The sequence below is a fragment of the Siphateles boraxobius genome, unplaced genomic scaffold (genome assembly GCF_051911475.1).
Source record: "Siphateles boraxobius isolate OS27281-9 unplaced genomic scaffold, OSU_SipBor_1 41, whole genome shotgun sequence".
Lineage (NCBI taxonomy): Eukaryota > Metazoa > Chordata > Actinopteri > Cypriniformes > Leuciscidae > Siphateles > Siphateles boraxobius.
Window position 1 is genome coordinate 5,656,743 of NW_027509042.1, and position 20,055 is coordinate 5,676,797.

The window sequence follows — 20,055 nt, forward strand, 5'->3', positions numbered from 1 at the left end:
TTTGGTCAAAAGTACAGTCAAAACAATAATATTTAGAAATATTATTACAGGTGAAAATAACTTTCTATTTTAATATAACTGTTTAAGATATTTTATATTTAATCTATTAATCTATTTTAATTTAAAATGAAATTTATTTCTGAGGCAAAGCTGAATTTTCAGCATAATTCCTCCAATCATCGGTGTCACAATCACATGATCCTTCAGAAATCATTCTTATGCTGATTAGCTTCTCAGGATTTCTTTTAATTATCAATGCTTAATATTTTTGCAGAAACCTTGATGAAGGAAACCTATTGATGAATACAAAGTTGAAAAGAACAGCATTTATTTGAAATAGAAATCTTGTGTAACATTATTGAGGTATTTTTATGGTTACTTTTGATATTTTAAATAAAATATTCTATAATATATGTCACAATGGAATAATTATGTAACAATGGAACAGTCTACTCTATTATAGACTTTTCAGCACAATTTAAACAGTGAAACAATTATGACATACAGCAATTTGGTCATGAAATATTGATATAATCATTTACCACATTTAAAACCCATGTGACAACTTCCCTTTGCTTTCATAATAAGTATTTTTGTTCTGGAAAGAACAAGACAGTTCTACATTTCGATTACTTCCTATATACGGTTCTTGTCTCAGTGAATGTCAGTGAGGTTTTATTGTGCTCACTTATAAAATATGCTGATCATAGCATAGGAACCAGGCAACACAGCAGCTTGATTTAGTGGTCTGTGTGGTGAACGACACCGGGCAGCTTCTCTCCAGTCCACAGCTTCAGAAGAATGATGTCATTATTCTCGGTGTCGGAGGGAGGGACCGCAGTGATCCTCCTCATTCTTCAGAGCCGAACGCCTCCTTCACCAGAGTCAACATCCAGCAGCGCAGCGCTCGGCACTGATTCACATTAATGCGGGCGGGTCTTCTGTGAGTCGAGCTTCGTCTCTCAGCAAAAACAACGTGAAATTTCTCCACATTGCGCCTAAAACTCGGAAACGCTATCGACAGGGAATATAACCCCCGCGAAGATATAAGGTATTTAGGTTTCCATTTTGTGTAACTTACATGACATCTTTACTTGACATTGTCGGACTTTAGGAATTTTGATAGAAAACAAGTTTGCTGAGGCGGTGTGGTAAAGTAGGTGGTGGCTCGTGAACTGCGAGCTGCAATAGTTCTCATACAAGCTCGTTTATGTTTTTAATCACTCACGGTTACGTGGGAATTATGTCAAATTTATAGTTTAAAGATTGGCTAGTATGACTGACTGACCCATACTAAACAGTGAGAATCCACATTTAGAGTTCTATAGAGTGTATTAAACATTATACAAAACACATTTGCGAATCGTAAAGCTCCGCGTGAGTTTTGGATATTCTTGCGAACTAATTAATTGCTCGCGATTCGAGTCGTGCGGAAATCAGTTTCCTTCAGTCATACAAGGGCGTTGCAGTCGACAGCGCTTCAGTTGAGTTAAAAACTTTCCCTAACCTGTTGTTACACCGAAGAGAGTCCGTCAAGATGCCATGTCTGCTTATCAAGATATCAAGATACAAGCACTGCCGTCTTCAAATTTGCCTTAGGCCAAAGGCTGTTCTGTGGCAACCAAATGCTTGGATAAGACTTAAGACAGGCCTGATCTTTAGCCTAATCCTTGAGGTGTTGTAGGCCATTTTACACTCCTAGCCTTGAGTTCAGATAGCCTTTGAGAGACATTGCATTGTTGTCGACTCAGATTTCAGAATTTTGTATGATATGAGGGGAAAACTGTTGTTTGTGATAGCATAGACTGTTCCCATGGTTCCGGAAAGTGGAATTCCTAGAAATGTCAGGGAATGTCAAAAAGTGTGTGTTTTTTTCCTTCCAGGCCTGGGAAATTTCTCATGGAAATTAGTGAAGTCATAAAAGGATTTGGAAATCTCTAAATAGTCTATGCTCAGTTTTGTTTTTCGACTAGAAATGACTTTTTAATAATCATCTTGTCATCTGTAAAGATCATCAGGATATCCTTTGATCGGAAAGAGGGTTGTAATCTCACTTTATCAGAAATATGATATTGGTAACACTTAACAATAAGGACTCATTTATCAACATTAGTTTAAGTATTAACTAACATGAAATAACAATGAGCAATACATTTAGTATACAGCTGTTCATTGATAGTTTGTTTTAGTTCACAGTGCATTAACTAATGTTAACAAATAGCCTACATCTGATTATAATAATGTATTAGTAAAGGTTGAAATTAACATGTAGAAGTATTGTTAATTCTTAGTTCATGAAAATAAGTGAATTAATGAAACCTTAATACAAAGTGTTACCATGATATTTCAAAGGGTAAACAAAATAGCATGGGCATGAACTAATGTTTTAAAATTTCAAAAGTTGATTCTAAAACAAGTGTATTTTACACAAATTTTGTTATACATAACTTTTTTTTTACGTAAGTTGCTAATAGATTGCTAATATAGGCTAATTGTTGTCCTAGTCAAACATGTAAAGGAACCCACATCCTTGTTAGTTGTTGTCCTTATTTAACTTGTTAAAAAATAAAAATGCAATGGCTTTGAAATCAATGTTTAGGTTTTGGCTGTATTTAAGGTTGTAGGACCAAAAACATCAAAGTCCTGTCAACGTCGAATAATGTCAAGTCCAGACCTTAATTTAGAACTAAACTGAAAAATGCCATTTCGACAACGTAAACAAATTCAACCGAACACAGATTACAAATTGAACTGAACAGGTCCTTTAAAAAAATGCTGCTTAAAATACTTTTATACATGTGGAGGCCAATTGACGCATATGTAAGACATAATGTCTGCCACAAGTGGAATTAAAAGGCTATTAACCAGGCCTGTCGGGAAATTACAAGAACTGAGCGCCGCCTAAATCCAAAGCTTATTAACTGTTGGTTTCCACCTTCTGTCTGTTTATTGCTTTTCTGATTATTAAATGCATTTTGCATTTAAAGAGAGAGGAAGAAGTTATATCATGCTGCTGAACTACTGATTGAAGACTGAGTGATTTAAGACTTATAATCCATCAAATATATGCATTCAAAATCACAGGTTTGATGATAAAATTTGTTGCTGTTTTCTGTGAAAATAAATCCAAATCTTGAACCCTTCTCATGTAATAGTTTGGTGCATTAATGTCACTTGGAGTCTGACCCCAGACAAAGATAAATGAGCTAATATGGATTAGGTATGCTGAAAATGAAAATTGACTGGTTTCAGACCAGCTCAGCATTACAAACTGCTCCCAGAATCCTCAGTGTGCTTCCTGTTGCATTAAGCCTCTGGCTGCCTTTGTCAACCTGCCATCTGGTGATCTTTGCCATACTTTTCAAATATTTTTCTGCAGCAGAAATGCATTTAAGGCCTTCGACATCTAAGGCTCATACGACATTGTGGGTTTTTCTTTTTCTTTTTGAGTGACCATGTGGCGTCTTTGAGTCACCTGACAGGACACATTGTCAAAACTTTTTAAGATAAGACGGACACTAGTTAGACCAAATTACACAGTAGTGTTCTTAGACTTAAGTAGTCCCAAAATGAATCAAAGTATAGAAGGTTTACATTTGAAAACTTGAACTGTGAATACAGAGAGGTTCTTCTCCACACTCTGATGGTCAAGAGGAAGTCAAACCAGGACAAAGACATTATCACTGTTTACTTAAACCAGATCTCTTCAGCTTATTATCTTCTGCATTGATGAGGTGTTCATGAGGTCATTGTATCACTTGCAGCGTCATATGAAATGAGTCAGTTTTTGTCCCTCATGTCACAAACAAACGTGATTCCATTTTCTTTTGGTGGCTTCATTCTCAAAAAAGGATTTATATATTTGAATTGCATATACAATTTTATATCCAATTGGATTACAGTTTAGCATAAACTAATAAACTTAATGTGATGCACATTTTTGAGTTTGAGATTTTTTTTTTACTTAGTATGCATATAAAGTTTGATAATATGTTTTAAAGTTAAAGTTGGCTTGAAACGGAATTTGCAATAGTCTTTTCTTCCGTATTGTGATGTATATCTGAGTCAAACAGCTTCTTGATGAAAAAAAAAGTAGGACGGCACTTGATTTTTTCTACTGGAAATTTGATGGGATGGTTGTGGTTTGGCATTGGTCGATCTCATGTGAGTGACAGGTTGCCCCGCCCTTGCGCCAGTAAACATCATCAGAGAAGAGAAGTCGTTGTAAGAGGGAGGGGAAGTTACTTTGATTAAAGATTATGAGGGCACATGAATTAAAACAAAAAGTAATGACATGCATGCATAAATTATTTATATAAATACTGCAAAATTCCATAAAAATAACAAGAGTTGCCAGTTTTGATTTCATGGTGATTTTAAGTGTGAGTTATGGCAAATGTTTTTTTTTAGGTGATTATTTTGTTAATTTCTCTTTTGTTACATTACACCAGTCAACGTACGTTATGTACATGAGTCAAATTGTCATTCTTACTGTACTATTAAAGGTACAATATGCACCAGGGGTCGCCAACTTCTTAGAATAACAAAGGCGTATATTGATGACGTATATTCCACATTAAGCTGAATTATGGATCTTGTCATCAAGCTGATGGAGTGAATACATTGATGTTTTTAACATGACTGTGGTGTGAAGCAGGGCGCGATTGCTAGACGTATACCAGCGCCACACACAACGTGAGTCCCGCGGATATAAAAGAATAAGGACATTTCATTCTACTGAACTACACGCAAGTGCTGAATTAATAGCTACTCAAACAGGTCAGTTTATTAGACGAATTAAACTTGAGCTAACGCAGCGCTGTTTCAATTGCTCTAACAGTTACACTATCACACTAAACGGCATTTTAGTGTGTTGAATGTTGTTAGTTAGGTTGTGTGTTGGCTGTATGAGACTAAATACGTTAAGCTAGATCAACATTAGAATAACATACAGATCATATTCTAACATTTCATCATGTTGAACTAAATAACATTGATAGTTTTATGTACATTTGCTCACCTGTCTAATAAAGTACATGCAACACTCGGGTCTCTGTCAAGTCGAAGTTAGTCGCGGACGTGGAGCTCTCGGCATCTTGAAAGATCTTGATCTTCGTTTTAGTCCTCTCTTTGTCTCAAAGTCTGCTTGCCATGGTCCATAATGTTTGAACAAAACAACAACAGCGTGAGCGTCCTGCTAGGCATAACAGGCATAACCCAGTTGTCAACGTCTGTCGCCATGTTTACTATGGCAGTACGAGCGCAAACCTGGCGTAACCGAGGCTAACACGGATTGACTGGCGCCAATGACGCCATTGACTGGGGACTCCTCACCCCTACTCGCACGTCCCGTTTCCTTGGTTAAAATCGCAATTTTCTCACGATTTACAAATAGTTTGAAACATTTGGGATATTGTAAGTAATCAACTAAACATAATATATAACATTGGCCTAGTGGTTTTTGGATATTTTACTGAAAAAATCCTACATATTGTACCTTTAAATGTTCCTAATAAAATTCTTGGCCAACAGTCAAGTGCTTCAGGTTTATTTATTCTATTCACACTTTAATTTTGGACTTTGAACGGTAAACTCCTACAAACACTTTGTTTGGAGACCTTTCAAGTGTTGGCATTTGTATTTGAGAACATTGCTCTGGTTGTGTAACCTTATAACCTTACTTTAGGACAGGGTTCCTCAAATCCGTCCCTGGAGGGCCATGGGCGAAGAAGACAGCTCACGGTGCAAGTACCAAATTGAGTTTTCTTTTGTGTCTTATTGTGCTTGAATATGGTTAAAAATCACATTCAAATGTGCACACTGACCTAAGTATCTGATTCCAGAATTGGAATCCATTTTTGATTCCCAACCCTAGAATGGAGTGACAGAAATTTAATTAAAAATATCATCGTTTTGTGCTTCAAAGATGAACGCAAGTCTTACTGGTTTGGAACAAAACGAGGGAGAGTAATCGATGACAACCTTTTAATTTTTTGGTGAACTAACCCTTTAACTGCAATAATATATCGTACTGTAACTTATTGCAAGTTACTAGTAGTTTGAACCTCAAAATAGATGTGTTTGGGATTAGTTGGACAGTTCCTTCACCCTTAAAGAGAATGTTTGTTTAGAAGAACTTTGAGATGGTTCCTGTGACTTCTGTCCAGATGTGTGACAGGAAAGAATTTTAATCCGGTGCTGTTCACATGGATTTGAGTTTCTCTCTTTTACTGTGTGAAGAGCAGAGAGTCTGCTTGCTTTTGTAACCTGAATTACCTGCTTTCCTTTATTTGTGTACTTCTCTTTTGTCAATAATTGTACAGAAATTTTTCAGATGACTCATTTGAAGGTTTAGCATGTTTTTAAACACATGAATCAGGACTTCAGTTAAAGGCATATTCACAGGAAAATGGAAAACCGCAGGGAATTCCATGCATTTCAGACTCTGCTACGTAAAAATTACAATACTGATCAGTTGCTTGCTTTCAAATAAAAGTGTTCCTGAGTATCAACAAATTTCCTCTGAGCTTTTGTTTCTCTTTTGATATCTCGGAGATTTCTCCGATCAACCAGGACTTTTTTTAGAAGGTGTTGCGTAACATTTAAAATAACGAAACCTTTACTGTCAAATAGAGAAAGTTGTAAAAAAAAAAAAAAAAAAAAAATATATATATATGATTCTTACTGGTGTTTGGCTGTCTAAGTTAACATCACAATAATGAAGAATTAACAATCTAACTTTTACTGATTTTTTATTATTACCAAATTATTCTGTGAAAATATATGTAACTCTAAGAAATATCTCTCCTTCCTTGCAACATTTATTCTATGATATATAGAAATAATATGTATTATTAATTATTTAAATAAAATGTATCCCTTAAAGGGAAAGTTTACCTAAAAATGAAAATTCTTTCATTAATTACTCACCCTCATGTCATTCCAAACCCGTAAGACTTTCGTTCATCTTAAAAATGAAGATCTTTTTGATGAAATCTGAGAGCTTTCTGTCCCTCCATTGACAGCTATGTAACTACCATTTTGACATCCCAAAAAGTTCATAAAGAGATTGTAAAACTAATCCATATGAATTGAGCGGTTTAGTCCAAATTTTCTGAAGAGACTTGATCGCTTTTTATGATGAACAGATTGAATTTAAGCTTTTATTCACATATAAACTTTCATCAACCCATACATCAGTTGTGGTAAACAGAAGCTCAAACATGTTCGCTTGATCTGCGAGAACCAATGAGGTTCATTCTCGTGTTGCGCAGCACGTTTGAGCTTCAGTAAGAACCAATGAGGTTTGTTCTCGCGCATCAATCATGTTCGGTTAAGCTTCTGTTTATGTTCACTGATCACTGACTAAACCGCTCAATTCATATTGATTAGTTTTACGATCTCTTTTTGAAGCGTCAAAGTGGTAGTTGCATAGCTGTCAATGGAGGAGCAGAAAGCTCTCAGATTTCTTTAAAAAGATCTTCATTTGTGTTCTGAAGATGGACGAAAGTCTTACGGGTTTGGAACGACATGAGGGTGAGTAATTAATGACAGAATTTAAATTTTTAGGTGAACTAAACCTTTAAGTTGCATCTTGTATTAATTTTCCGAAGTGTCCCTGCACAAAAATTGAGACAGAACTTTAGCTCTTTTCCTCAATTAAATTCTGTATAGCATCACATAAGAGCAACAAAACTTGTCCAATTTATTCCTTCACAGAAACTGCAACTTCTTTTCTCCATTAGTTTCTGTGCTCCCTCCCTCTCTGTTTCTAGGAAATAAGCCCCTGCGTTTCCTGTGGGTGGATAGAGCTTCATGTGAGAGAGAAAGAAACCCTGGCCATACTAAAAATAAAATACTTTCTGCTCCAAGGAAGCTCAATCTGATGGAGGCCGGTTGATAAGTAGTCGTGTTAAAACAAGCCCAGACAGTGTAGAAGAGTGTGTGTTTAATCTGTGTTTGTAATCTTTGAATACTAAGGAAGAATAGATGAGTATTGGGAGGCTTGGAACGACGATATGCACAGCTGTGCTTCCCTACTGGCACATATTCATCATGCAGGACAAATCTCCCTTATCGCCCACACAAAGACCCGAGCTCAACCTCGCTCGCGTCTTCCTCAGAATAGTCACACTAACACTAGCTCCAATAAGCAAGCGAGTGAGTTCAGAAATGGTGTTGGTGATCAAAAGTGGGACAGATCAATGAAATAACACATTCTCCTCAGAGATCTCACGTAGTTGATTGAGTAAATGCTTTCCTCTTTCGCCCAACTGACATCTTGCAGTTTATAATGCAAATTGATTTGAATTGTGTAGCCAGAGTCCAGAATTAACACTCGCCAAGAGGCAGATGTGAATAAAAATTGGGTTTGCTGAGTAAATAAAATGCAACCTCATTATACAAGGTTTAAATCAATCTGTTAGAACTATGTATGTGGTTAAAATAAAAGATGTAGAATTTGATTGTTTAAACTTTAAATGAATAGACAATTTCCATAGCCGTCACTATGAAATGATCTTGACGTCTATTTGTGTTCAGAAGCCTTGCGTGCGTTGTGATGTGTTTTGTTGCCCAGGAGGATTGTGTCCTCTGGTTGAGTTTTGCATCGGGTTCACATTAAACAGATGTTCATTTCATGTTTGCGTACACGTTTTCCCCTTCTGCTCTTGATTCAGCGGCTTGCATTTGCCTTCTGGTTGTTTTGTTAAGGTGGACAACATATGGCTGAATGATAAAGATAACATTGGGATATACTTTAAAAAGAGCAAAACAAGTAGTTTTATGTCACGCTGGAGGACCAAGCATGGAAATAATTGAAGAGCTGTTTAGTGTTGAATTCTAAAGAATTTCCTGGCCACTCTAATAAATAATAAAAGTGAATGATAGCAGGTTTATCATGCTTCAAAATTACAAAAAACTTTACAAAAGTGTTTTAAAAGTGGTCCATATGACTTCTGAAGAGCATTGATGTGACCATGGAAATGTCTTGATATGTTTGGTGCATTCATGAGAGTGATGACTTATTCATGAACGAATCATTCAGGCCAGTTTTGTGAACTGATTCTTGGAAAAGATCTGACTCTCAAGAACAATTTGCACTCAAAGACAGACTTTTTGGACTGGAGCTAGAGCTGTACGATTAATCGGTAAAATATTGAGATCTCAAATCAAACACCCTACACAATCTCACTATTTGCCTGTCTATTAAACCTTTGACAAAATCACACCGGAACATTCAAATATGCGTTTGCGTTGCCGCTGAGCTAGAGAGCGCACTTGTCATGTAAAGGTATGAAATTGCTAGCCTATCATTATTTCTGTGTTACAAATATTCATATTAAAAAATTTATAGTTCAGATAAACACTGATGTCTACAAAAACTATTACAAAAAATGTATTCTCATTGAATCATTCACTCGAGATTCATTCAAAACACTGATTCAATGAGTCATTGAATCATTCATTCAAAACTTTTTTTTACATGATTCATTCAGATTAATTAAACATTTTAAAACTGAACCTCTAGTAAATTTAATTGCATGTTATTTTGTTTAGTTGTCTGATCAGATTTGTGATCTCTGTTTGAGATTGTGATTCTAAACTTACAGTACGTTCCCATAGTGTATTCAGCTCTGATTTCAAAAGAGTCTTTTCATGACATGTAGCAGATTGTGATTGAAGCAAATCTCATATTTCCTCTCCAGGTATGGCTGCTATCAGGAAAAAGCTGGTGATCGTGGGAGATGGAGCATGTGGGAAGACCTGTCTACTCATAGTGTTCAGCAAAGATCAATTTCCAGAAGTCTACGTCCCGACTGTGTTCGAGAACTACATTGCAGATATCGAAGTCGACAGCAAACAGGTGGTTTTTGATTCTTGGCCGCTTCCAAACCCCCCAAAGCCTGTTTTTATACAACACATCTTAATAATATTTCCAGACCTTGAGGTTTTGTAAACTGCTAATTGTGAAACCCAGGCTGAGATCTTTAAGTAACCCAAATGTCATGTTCATCCTAAAACCAGCTTAGAATCTGTGAACACTTGTTGTTATTTTAGTCTGATATATCAGTATATCCTCTATAGACTATCCAAACAATTGCACCAGTAATTGTAAAATAATAGGCATTTTTTTGGAACAGTGTTGTTATAGTGAGAACTAAAACCATTTTTTAAAAATTAGATGAAAAACTTTTGTAAAAATTGTAATTGAAAATTATGGTAAACTGAAATAAAATGGGTTTAAGTAATACAATTACCAAAACTGATAAAAAAAGAGAAAAGAAATGCATAACACAATTACTAGTTGATTAGACATTGATTTGGAAAAGTTTTTATTGTGGACTAAAACTATACCGAAAAATAATTTTCAGTAATTGAATTAAGCTGAAATAAAATAATATGTAAATATTAGATTAAAAACTTAAATGAAAATTAGTAATGTTGCCTGTAACTAACTTAAAATAATAATAAATTAAAGCTTTAAAGGGAAAAATAATAATAAAAATGACTAAAATTTTAGCTAGAAATATAAAAATAAGCCAATTCAAAATATGAATAAACACTATAATAGTATATAAATAACACTGCACTGGAATGGGTGACGTGAAGGGGTCTGATAGATCTGATGTTTTGCAGCCCTGACCACTACGAAATCTAAAGGGGACTTGGCAAAACAGGAAATGTCTGTTCTCTCTGGTTTCCTGACTGGACTCAAGATATCCTCGCCCCTGTTGCTGTGACTCGCCAACCCTATATAGCATGATTAAACCGACCACTTCATTTCCTGTGATGGAAGACGTTTTTTTTTTTTTGGGAAGGTGGGCTCATTCTGTTTCTCCAGCACAGGAAATGTTGAAGTCAAGGAGCAGGATGGCATCTCTTTTAAAACCCCTCGCTCTCTCTCAGCAGTGTTACGCTGCTAGGTTTCTCAAAATATAGAAGCTTCCCAATGGCGAATGAGAATAAATCTTTCAGGCCTTCGGAAACATTCTCTACTTTATTTGCGACGGTGGATAAACATACATTTTAAAGTCAACATAAAAGTTGGCTCTATTTACTTAATACACATTCCTGATTCAGCAGGGCATGTTTCTCTAAAGAGGAAAAATACATTTATCTTCATAATCTTTCACTGAGACTCGCTCTGCAATTTATATGGCATTCATTTTTGGCTGATGCCACCTATGCATGCTCTTTGAAAAATGATGAGCCATTCAAAGCATTATGGGCTTCTTTACTCTGCACTGAACAGATTATTCTGATGTAGAGCTTCAGATCAGTGCAGCACGGAGGGAAAAATAGTCTCCTCTCTCAGTGAATTGAGGAAAGGTTGTGTAATGATGTGGCATCAGGCTCGGTGTATGACTCAGCGGCGATATGAAACTAAGCTTCAGTCCTACAGCAGAGCAGAAGGGATGTAGTTTGATTCCCTCTAATCTCCCGTTTAACTCGGCTTGTGATTGGATAAGCCAAGGCTTGTTGTTGCCCTGAACAGATTATGTGAGGGAAGAGAGACATATGTGAAGGATTGATACCTTAATAGTTCATTTGCTTTTACAGTAGGGATCTTCAATATTTTTGACACCATATCAGTGTTGGCTGAATCTGATAAGTTTTTCAAAATAATCAGCATCGCTCTGACATTGAAAGTAGAAAGTAAACTCTAAAAATGATTTTACACAATTGTAAATAAAATGAAGATATTTGGAGTATGTTTTACAAGATTTTTTTTTTTTATAGATTTTCTACTTCAACATTTTACATTTAATTCAAAGTGTTACTTGTACAATTTTTGTAATTGCTGTTATATTTATTAATTTCTGAATGAAAAATCTTTCTACATCAATTTCTTTTTCAGTGTAGAAAGATGCTTTTAACCCACTTTGACCATTACATTCACTCAGACATTATTTTTTTTCACTATTAATTTATTCATAAAACATCAAATGCAATTTATACATACATTGACTTGAAAATGACCGTGGTTGACCATGTTTTTTTTTTTTATGGTGTTGTCTTCTATTTAAAAGACAACAGTGGTTTTATTTAAGTTTGGTTTTAAAATGATTAATTGAAAATAAATAAATAATATTTCAAATTTAAATATTTGAAATAAATATTTTTTTAATATTTAAATCTAGTTTGCTTAAAGGGATAGTTCACCCAAACATGAAAATTATCCCATGATTTACTCAAGCTCAAGCCATCCTAGGTGTCTATGACTATCTTCTTTCAGACAAACAAAATCGGAGATATATTTAAAATGTCATAACTCTTCCAAGCTTTATAATGGGAGGCCTTTATTAACCCCCTGGAGCCATATGGATTCTTTTTTATGATGGATGGATGAATTTTTTGGGGTTTCAAAATCTTGCCCACCATTCACTACCATTATAAAGCTTGGAAGAGCCAGGGTGCAAATAAATAAATCAATTAAAAACCCACAAAATTCTATATAGGTGCATCTGCATTAGTGTAGAGAGGCAAAAATACATTTGTCATTGCATCATAATAACCTGAATATATCTGGTCTGTATAGGTCTAAATAGAAGGGGCTTGTGTGAAGCAGAGAGCTACACACGTAAGCTGACTTAAGCCTGAACTGTTTCTTTTAGGAATGTGTAATGCTCTTTTTTTTTCTTTCTATTTTTTTTTTTGCCTCACTTATTGTATTGTGGGTTGTACACTCCTAAGGGAGACTAGGGTTGCATGGTCTTAAAGTGTGTATTAAAGGAGTAGTTAACTTTAAAATGAAAACTACCCCATGATTTAATTGCCCCCTCAAGCCATCCTAGGAGTATATGACTTTCTTCTTTCAGACGAATACAATCGAAGTTACATTAATAAACACCCAGAAGCTTCCGAGCTTTATAATGGCAGTGGATTGCAACCATCAGTTTGAAGCTAAAAAATGCATCCATCCATCATAAAAGTGCTCAACACGGCTCCGGGGGGTTAGTAAAGGCCTTCTGAAGCAAAGCGATGAGTTTGTGTAAGAAAAATATTAATATTTAACACGTTACAAAGTAAAATAACTAGCTTGCGGCCAAACAGATTCCACGTAAGTCTAAAGCGCAACTTATGCGAGTAATGCAACGTACGTACTGCTGATATTTACGCTACGCCATGACGCACTACTTCTGACGTCATAAGTTGCGTAAGTTGCACTTTAGGCACAAGTAGACTTTGTTTGGCCAGAAGCTTGAATTTTACTTTGTAACGTGTTAAATATTAATATTTTTCTTGCACAAACTCATCGCTTTGCTTCAGAAGGCCTTTATTAACCCCCCGGAGCCGTGTTGAGCTTTTTTATGAGCTTCAAACTGATGGTTGCAATCCACTGGCATTATAAAGCTGGGAAGTGTCTGAGTGTTTATTAATATAACTCACTCATAATTGTATAGTCTGAAAGTAGAAAGTCATATTCACCTAGGATGGCTTGAGGGTGAGTAAATCATGGGGTAATTTTCATTTTAAAGTGAACAACTACTTTAAGTGCCCTTCTGCTTTTGTCCAACTTATCTGGTTGTAAACAACCCATGATGCGAAGTCCAGGGTGCTGTTGAGATCATTAATGGCTTCGACTAGCTGTTTCAACTGAGGTCTGACTCATCCTGTCCAATTTTTGATCCACAGGTGGAGCTGGCTTTGTGGGACACAGCAGGACAGGAAGACTATGATCGCCTGAGACCTCTGTCTTACCCAGATACAGATGTCATCCTCATGTGTTTCTCCATAGACAGTCCGGACAGTTTAGGTAATCATATTTTCCAAAGAGTCCAAAAAATCTGCTTTATATTTTAATTTTGAGTCATTCTTATTTGTGTCAAGGCCGTTCTTACTGGAAATACAATTCACTAAGTCATCAGTTTATGCAGGAAGTTCCTGTGTTTTGTCTAAGAGTCGAGGCACATGATGATAACACTTGTGTCCATGACATCACTGTCCTTTATCTCCACCAGCTTCCCGTAGGAACATCCCAGTTTTTATTCCTTGTTATAGTTAATGTCGGGAAGCTTGAACAAATTATATAAGTTTGTTATCACAGACAGTTCTGAGATTATTTAGAATTCAGCTACTTGATTCAGCAGGGTTCAAAAGACCAATATTATATATATATAAAATCAGTCACATAATTCCCCCAGCAGTGAAATGGAATGGAACCACCAAACATGAATTACTTAATATCAGTAATAAGATTGGATTTGTTGGGGCAAATCCCTTATTTCATTCACAATTTCTTTAGGTCACATTAACATAATAAAACAAAGTTTTATAACACTATATGCAAGTATTATTTAACCTTTTTGGTCACCATATTTTTCCTTCAAATAACAGTACCTATAAAGACTTTCTTATATAATATATATATTATATTATATTATATTAAATGACATGAATATGATAGTGGGCAACTGAATATAGCGCAGCATAGATTGAAATCAAAGGTTTAATGTTTGTCGATCAGGTTTGTGAAGCTAAATGTTTGTTAGATATACAAAGATTTGTTTAAATGATATAAATGCGTATTTGCTGAATGCTTGATGGTAAATGAGAAAGTATTGCAGTGTTTGCCTGTCTGTTACTAATAATATAAAACCAAACGCTACAATTCTTTATCGTATAGTTTACTTTTTTTGTTTAACAGTTCTATCTAGCGTATTAGACAAAACTGTTAAACAGAGACCATAATAATGAATATGGATAGTGGGAGCGCCGTGTGTTTAGGCAGCACCATCAAAATAAAAGTCCTGCTTCAACAGGCCGGCCAAACAGAAAAACGTATCAGTCGATGATGATATTTAAAAAATGCTAAAAATCCACGGATATATCTGCCTGTCGACCACTAATTATATTATATAAATTATATATTTATTATATTTATTATATTATGTATTACTTGAATAAGTCTGGAAACACTATATTTTTAAACAAACTATGGATACTGTAATTTGTACAGTATAATAAAAAAAATTTAAATATACATGAAAATTTTTTTCTGTATACATGCGTACCTACATATGCGTGTATGTATTTGATATATTTATATATTATTATTTTATTAATGTATATTTGAAAGTTTAGGGAAACAAATACATATGCATGTATATATTGTGTGTGTGTGTGTGTGTGTATATATATATATATATATATAAATAAATCATTTATAATGGATATTTGAAATTTTGTAAAGTCTTTTTTTATATTATATAATTGCATATTACTTTTTTTATTTTTTTTTATTTAATTAAAGCTGCAATCCGAAACTTTTGGCGCTCTAGTGGTTAATAAACAGAACTGCATGTGTTGTGCGGAAGAACATTGTGGCCGGAGCTACAGGTACTTCTGGGCTATTCCACAGCAGTATGACCCGTACCAGTCTAAAATAGTCCCAATATAAACTCTTATTATAGGACAGGTGTACCGTAGTGATTCAGGATAAGACAAAAACATGGTTAGGAAAATGGATTCATGATGTATTAGCTTATTATATACATTTTGTAAATTTTTAAAACAAAAAACTTATGGACTGCAGCTTTAATTATTTATGTGCATGACTATACTATAAAATTCAAATTTGTGTTCAAATGATATATCAATCTTGAATGTGTGTGGTCTCATAGAGAATATCCCAGAGAAGTGGACGCCAGAGGTGAAGCACTTCTGCCCCAACGTTCCCATAATCCTCGTGGGCAATAAGAAGGATCTGCGGAACGATGAGCACACACGGAGAGAGCTGACTAAGATGAAGCAGGTGTGTTCCCGGGGCCTGCCGCATCACCACGATGGGGAGTCCCATTAAAGAGCTCTTCGCAGCCAGCATTACTGTCACTCCAGAAGGCCTGATCATTATCATTTGTCAAAACTCTCGTACTCCAGCAATCAGTCCAACCTCTAATAACCAATGACTGATGCTTTCATGTCTCGCCCCTTAAATGATGTGTCAGCAATAGTGTTCGGTTATCTAGGCAGATGGCCTATGTTAATCTATTCATTTAGGGAGCTGAATTGACATTGCATGTCATAAGTCTAGCTTTAGCTGCAGCCGCGCAATTCTGACGTCCATCGTTCACACAGTTCAAACAGTAATTTGGTTCTAGATCTTATTGAATGTGATGATTCAGTTCCAACTCATCTGTTTTGCAGGAGCCGGTTAAACCTGAGGAGGGCAGAGACATGGCCAACCGTATCAGCGCCTTTGGATACCTGGAATGCTCAGCCAAGACTAAGGAGGGCGTGAGGGAAGTATTCGAAATGGCCACCAGGGCGGCGCTGCAAGTCCGCAAGAGGAAGAAGAGGAGCGGGTGCTTGCTGTTGTAAGAGAACTTTCCGGTCTTTTTCCAGAAAGATCTCCCCGCGCTGACCAGGAAATACCAAACTCCACAAAAAAATACATTTTTTGACCAAACAAACATAAATACACTGGACTGTATGTCACATTTCATGCAAACAGGTCGGAAATGGAGGAAAGTCAAAAAATATGCATTAAATGGACAGAGGCTGGGCAGAAAAGCAGGTTAGATCAAAATATATCTATGTCACTATATATCTTGATTTAGTTTTCCTCTATGGCACAATGTTTTTCAGAAATACACTTTTCTTTCTCCAGTTTGTACTGTACGGATGACGTCAGTCACGTTATTGTATTTTTGCATATTTATCAGTTGACTATTATAATCTGGTGAGAACATCTTCATGTTTCATGTTATTGTAATCGAAATTAATTTAACCACGTAGAAATCTCTTAATAGCACAGAATTTGGTAATAAAAACCAGTGCCTTCATGATCATTCCCTCCACAATTTGAATGTAAAGTGTGTGTTTTGAGCTTCTCTGTGTCTTCTACACAATTTTATAGTAGTGAATAACTCCTATGAGCCAATTAAATGTATTTAAAAATGCTAACTCTTCAGTAATGTTGAGTATATAGCATTCATTCCACAAATAAATATCAATGTCATGTAATTTGGAGGCTCAGTCAAGTCTAAAAACCAACCAGGAGCGTAACATCTGTCGTTTTTGTCCCCCGCACAGGGATAAACACACACATGTACACATGGAATGAGCTCTATAGATACTAAACTGGTTGAACCTGCCTCAAATATCCAGGCTGAGCTCATGCCTCACATAATCTGACTGTATTGTCCTCACATTAGCCGGAACACATGCTTGAGTATTGTTACTGCAAATATTACATTTAAGGTGCGATCACTTCTGAAGGTTTCTAGCATTGCGAAACATCAAATAAATTCATAAACTGATGATTGTTAATAAATGTATATTAGTTAGAAAAGGCCTTGAGTGCCTTTCCAGTTCCCACAAAATTGTGTGCCTTTAGTTATCAGTCTGTAATGCGTTCGGGTGGAGACGAGATGAACAGTTATGTCCATGCATGCGTTTGGTCACGATCAGTGTTGTAATGTTGCATGCCAGTAATCATGAGGTGTTCGGATCATCGTGTTTCTGACAATAACCTTAGCTAATCACGCAGAGCTGTGCTTCTAGAAGAGCTGTAGCTTTTATTAGCTGGTGTAGAATCCATACTCATGTCACTTCCACTACTGTCTGCTGCTGGTGCCATGAGATGTCTGACATGAGGTAAATTAGCAATGCTACATAAATCCAGCCCCATGTTTCCTCTCTGGGTTGACTTTGAACGAGTGTTTAATTCATTAGCATGGTGGAGCTCTGTTTCAATCTGGTCTGATATTGTAAAATAAGAAAATCACAAAAAACGATTAAGAATGTGTTCTGGGTCATATATCAGCTAAAAATTAAATAAAAAACACATGTATATACATGTGTATATATATATATATTAGTTTATTTTAAGGTGAAATATGACCCAGGCATTTCTTTTTGAGGTTCATCCAAAAAGAGTGAGAAAATTTGATATCTTCCTTGGGGTATTTTATGTTTAGGTCCATCAAAAGCTCACAGATCATTAAAATAATAACACTATGGAACACTATGCCATGGATTTTAATTTATTAAACAGGGCATTATTGAAATACTGACTGCAATGGACTGAATGCACAAGGAACATCCAATTAGACTACGTACAAAATAGACTCTACTCACAAATAAAGGAGAAACTTGTTCTTTATCTTTTTTTTAATGTACTAATTTGTGGAGTCCTTGATGAAATCCTCGATGCAGGAGTGAGAATAGACCCATGATCTTTGTGAAGTCATTATCAGCATGAGGAAAATACTACAGCAACCAGTCTTAGCACACTGGCCTCTGAGATCAACCTGCTGTGTTCATATGGTCTCCTTTTTTCTGTTAGTATTCAATTTGATTTATTAATCCAGATTTATATGAGCGCTCATAGAAACAATGCTTTGTAAACGGGACTAGTAGTAATTGTTTGAATGAAGTGAAACCAACTTATGTTAATAAACTATTTTTTCGAAGCAAAATAATGTTGCACTCTTTTTCTTTCTTTTGTGTGAAATGACATGCAATGAAAAGTAATTCAGTTTACAAATGTTGGGTAATTTACTGTTGAAAAATAATTTTCCAAGTATTTTCTGCCTTTTTTTTTCTTTTTAAGTACAATCATAAGACAAAACAATACCACAACAAAATAGCAGCCATAAAGTCATGCATTCCAGAAAATATTCTTAATGCCATAATATAAAACCCATTTCTTAAAACAGAAAGTTTCTCTAAAAATAAAAAAGTTCAAGATATATATTGCCATAATTTGCAATTACATATTGACATACATTTCAGAACTGGTTTATATCGTTTTTAATAGCCATTTTAAAAATGTACTTGCTGGAAACACTGTTTCAATGAATTTGAAATGAGTAAATGTGCATTGTTGCAATAAAATATTGCTGTTTGAATGAAAGAAATTAAGTATTAATAAAGAGTGGTGATTGCCGTGCGTTCACACACCGCCGCCGGCGAGACCGGAGCTCCGAGTCTTGGACGGCGAGGAGAGTTTAAATCAGGTCAACTTTATGGTAATAAGCTATAACGCGGTTCGGCTGTAACCAATCAGAATGTAGAAGTCCTCCGTCTGAGAGGATTCCAGAGAATGCCATCCTGTAAACTTTGGTTCCAACCACATTTCCCATTGCTGTATGACTTGTTTACGTACAGGGACATAAATAAAAAAACAAGTCTAGTAAACATCTCCTATAAACTGCATGTTGAAATTAGACTAGAGGTTGATAATGAACATAAAAGTTACACCACGCATATGGAATATGTTTATTTTGTTAGCAAAGTTGCTGTAATTGTTAAGTTCCTTCCATGGATCATTTTCTTTTCACATTTAAAAGATTTCATGAGGTTAACTCGTACCCTACGTGTGGCCAGTCTGCACAAATACTGATCAACATGCTTGTTTGCTTTGTGGCCCCTTTAAATAAAGTTAAAAAAAGACCAAGCATTCGATCTATGTCAGAGCACCAAAACATCCATGAATATTTCTACGGCGTCGTTGGCAGGGCGGCGCGAGCGAATTTTGCCGCTCTCGCCGGCGGCGGTGTGAACGCACAGTTAGTAAAAGTGATATTGCGTTTGATCTTTGATCTACATCAGTTTGCATAAGTGCTAGAATCTCCAGTATTAACTCAGTAGTATACAGTGGTGTAGTAGTCTAGTTTTTTGTAGTGATGTACCAGCCCAAACCCCCCCTCGCCTAAATGCCCGCCCGCCCGCCGCTGCCGCCGCCGCCGTCGCCACCCATTTTATACTGTTTAGTGCTACTCGCCATCTAACTCAGCCATTAAAGAGCTACATTTAGCCTTAGATGTTATATGAATATGGTCCCTGAAGCACATGTTTTATCAGCTGACAATTAAAAGACTTAAACATTATAAGCACAGATACAAATTTACTTTTTAAAAACTTGTGTGATATTCCTTTAAAATTATGTTTTAATAGATTTGATTATAATTATTTTAAAAAGTACATCTCACTATGCAATTTCTTTATCTCTACAAACTTTTATTTTGGTGGGTTGTAAATTAAAGCCATTTGAGCTTCTGTGTTTTAATAAACTATTATTATTATTATTATTAGGCCTACTTGAAG

General features: G+C 35.6%; 1 protein-coding gene across 1 annotated transcript; it reads left to right on the plus strand.

Moving 5' to 3' along the window:
• Positions 1–646: 646 nt before the first annotated feature.
• Positions 647–18,425, plus strand: rhoca (ras homolog family member Ca). The gene is made up of 5 exons (XM_077197982.1): positions 647–1,051; positions 9,708–9,865; positions 13,639–13,759; positions 15,627–15,757; positions 16,150–18,425. Exons 2-5 carry the CDS (start codon positions 9,710–9,712, stop codon positions 16,321–16,323), a joined length of 582 nt encoding a protein of 193 aa, XP_077054097.1. The 5' UTR covers positions 647–1,051; positions 9,708–9,709; the 3' UTR covers positions 16,324–18,425.
• Positions 18,426–20,055: the final 1,630 nt, after the last annotated feature.

Coding starts and splice junctions, on each gene's coding strand:
- rhoca (XM_077197982.1), top strand. CDS start 9,710: ATGGCTGCTATCAGGAAAAAGCTGGTGATCGTGGGAGATGGAGCATGT. Junction 13,760..15,626: donor AGACAGTCCGGACAGTTTAG/GTAATCATATTT, acceptor GTGGTCTCATAG/AGAATATCCCAGAGAAGTGG. Junction 15,758..16,149: donor AGCTGACTAAGATGAAGCAG/GTGTGTTCCCGG, acceptor TCTGTTTTGCAG/GAGCCGGTTAAACCTGAGGA.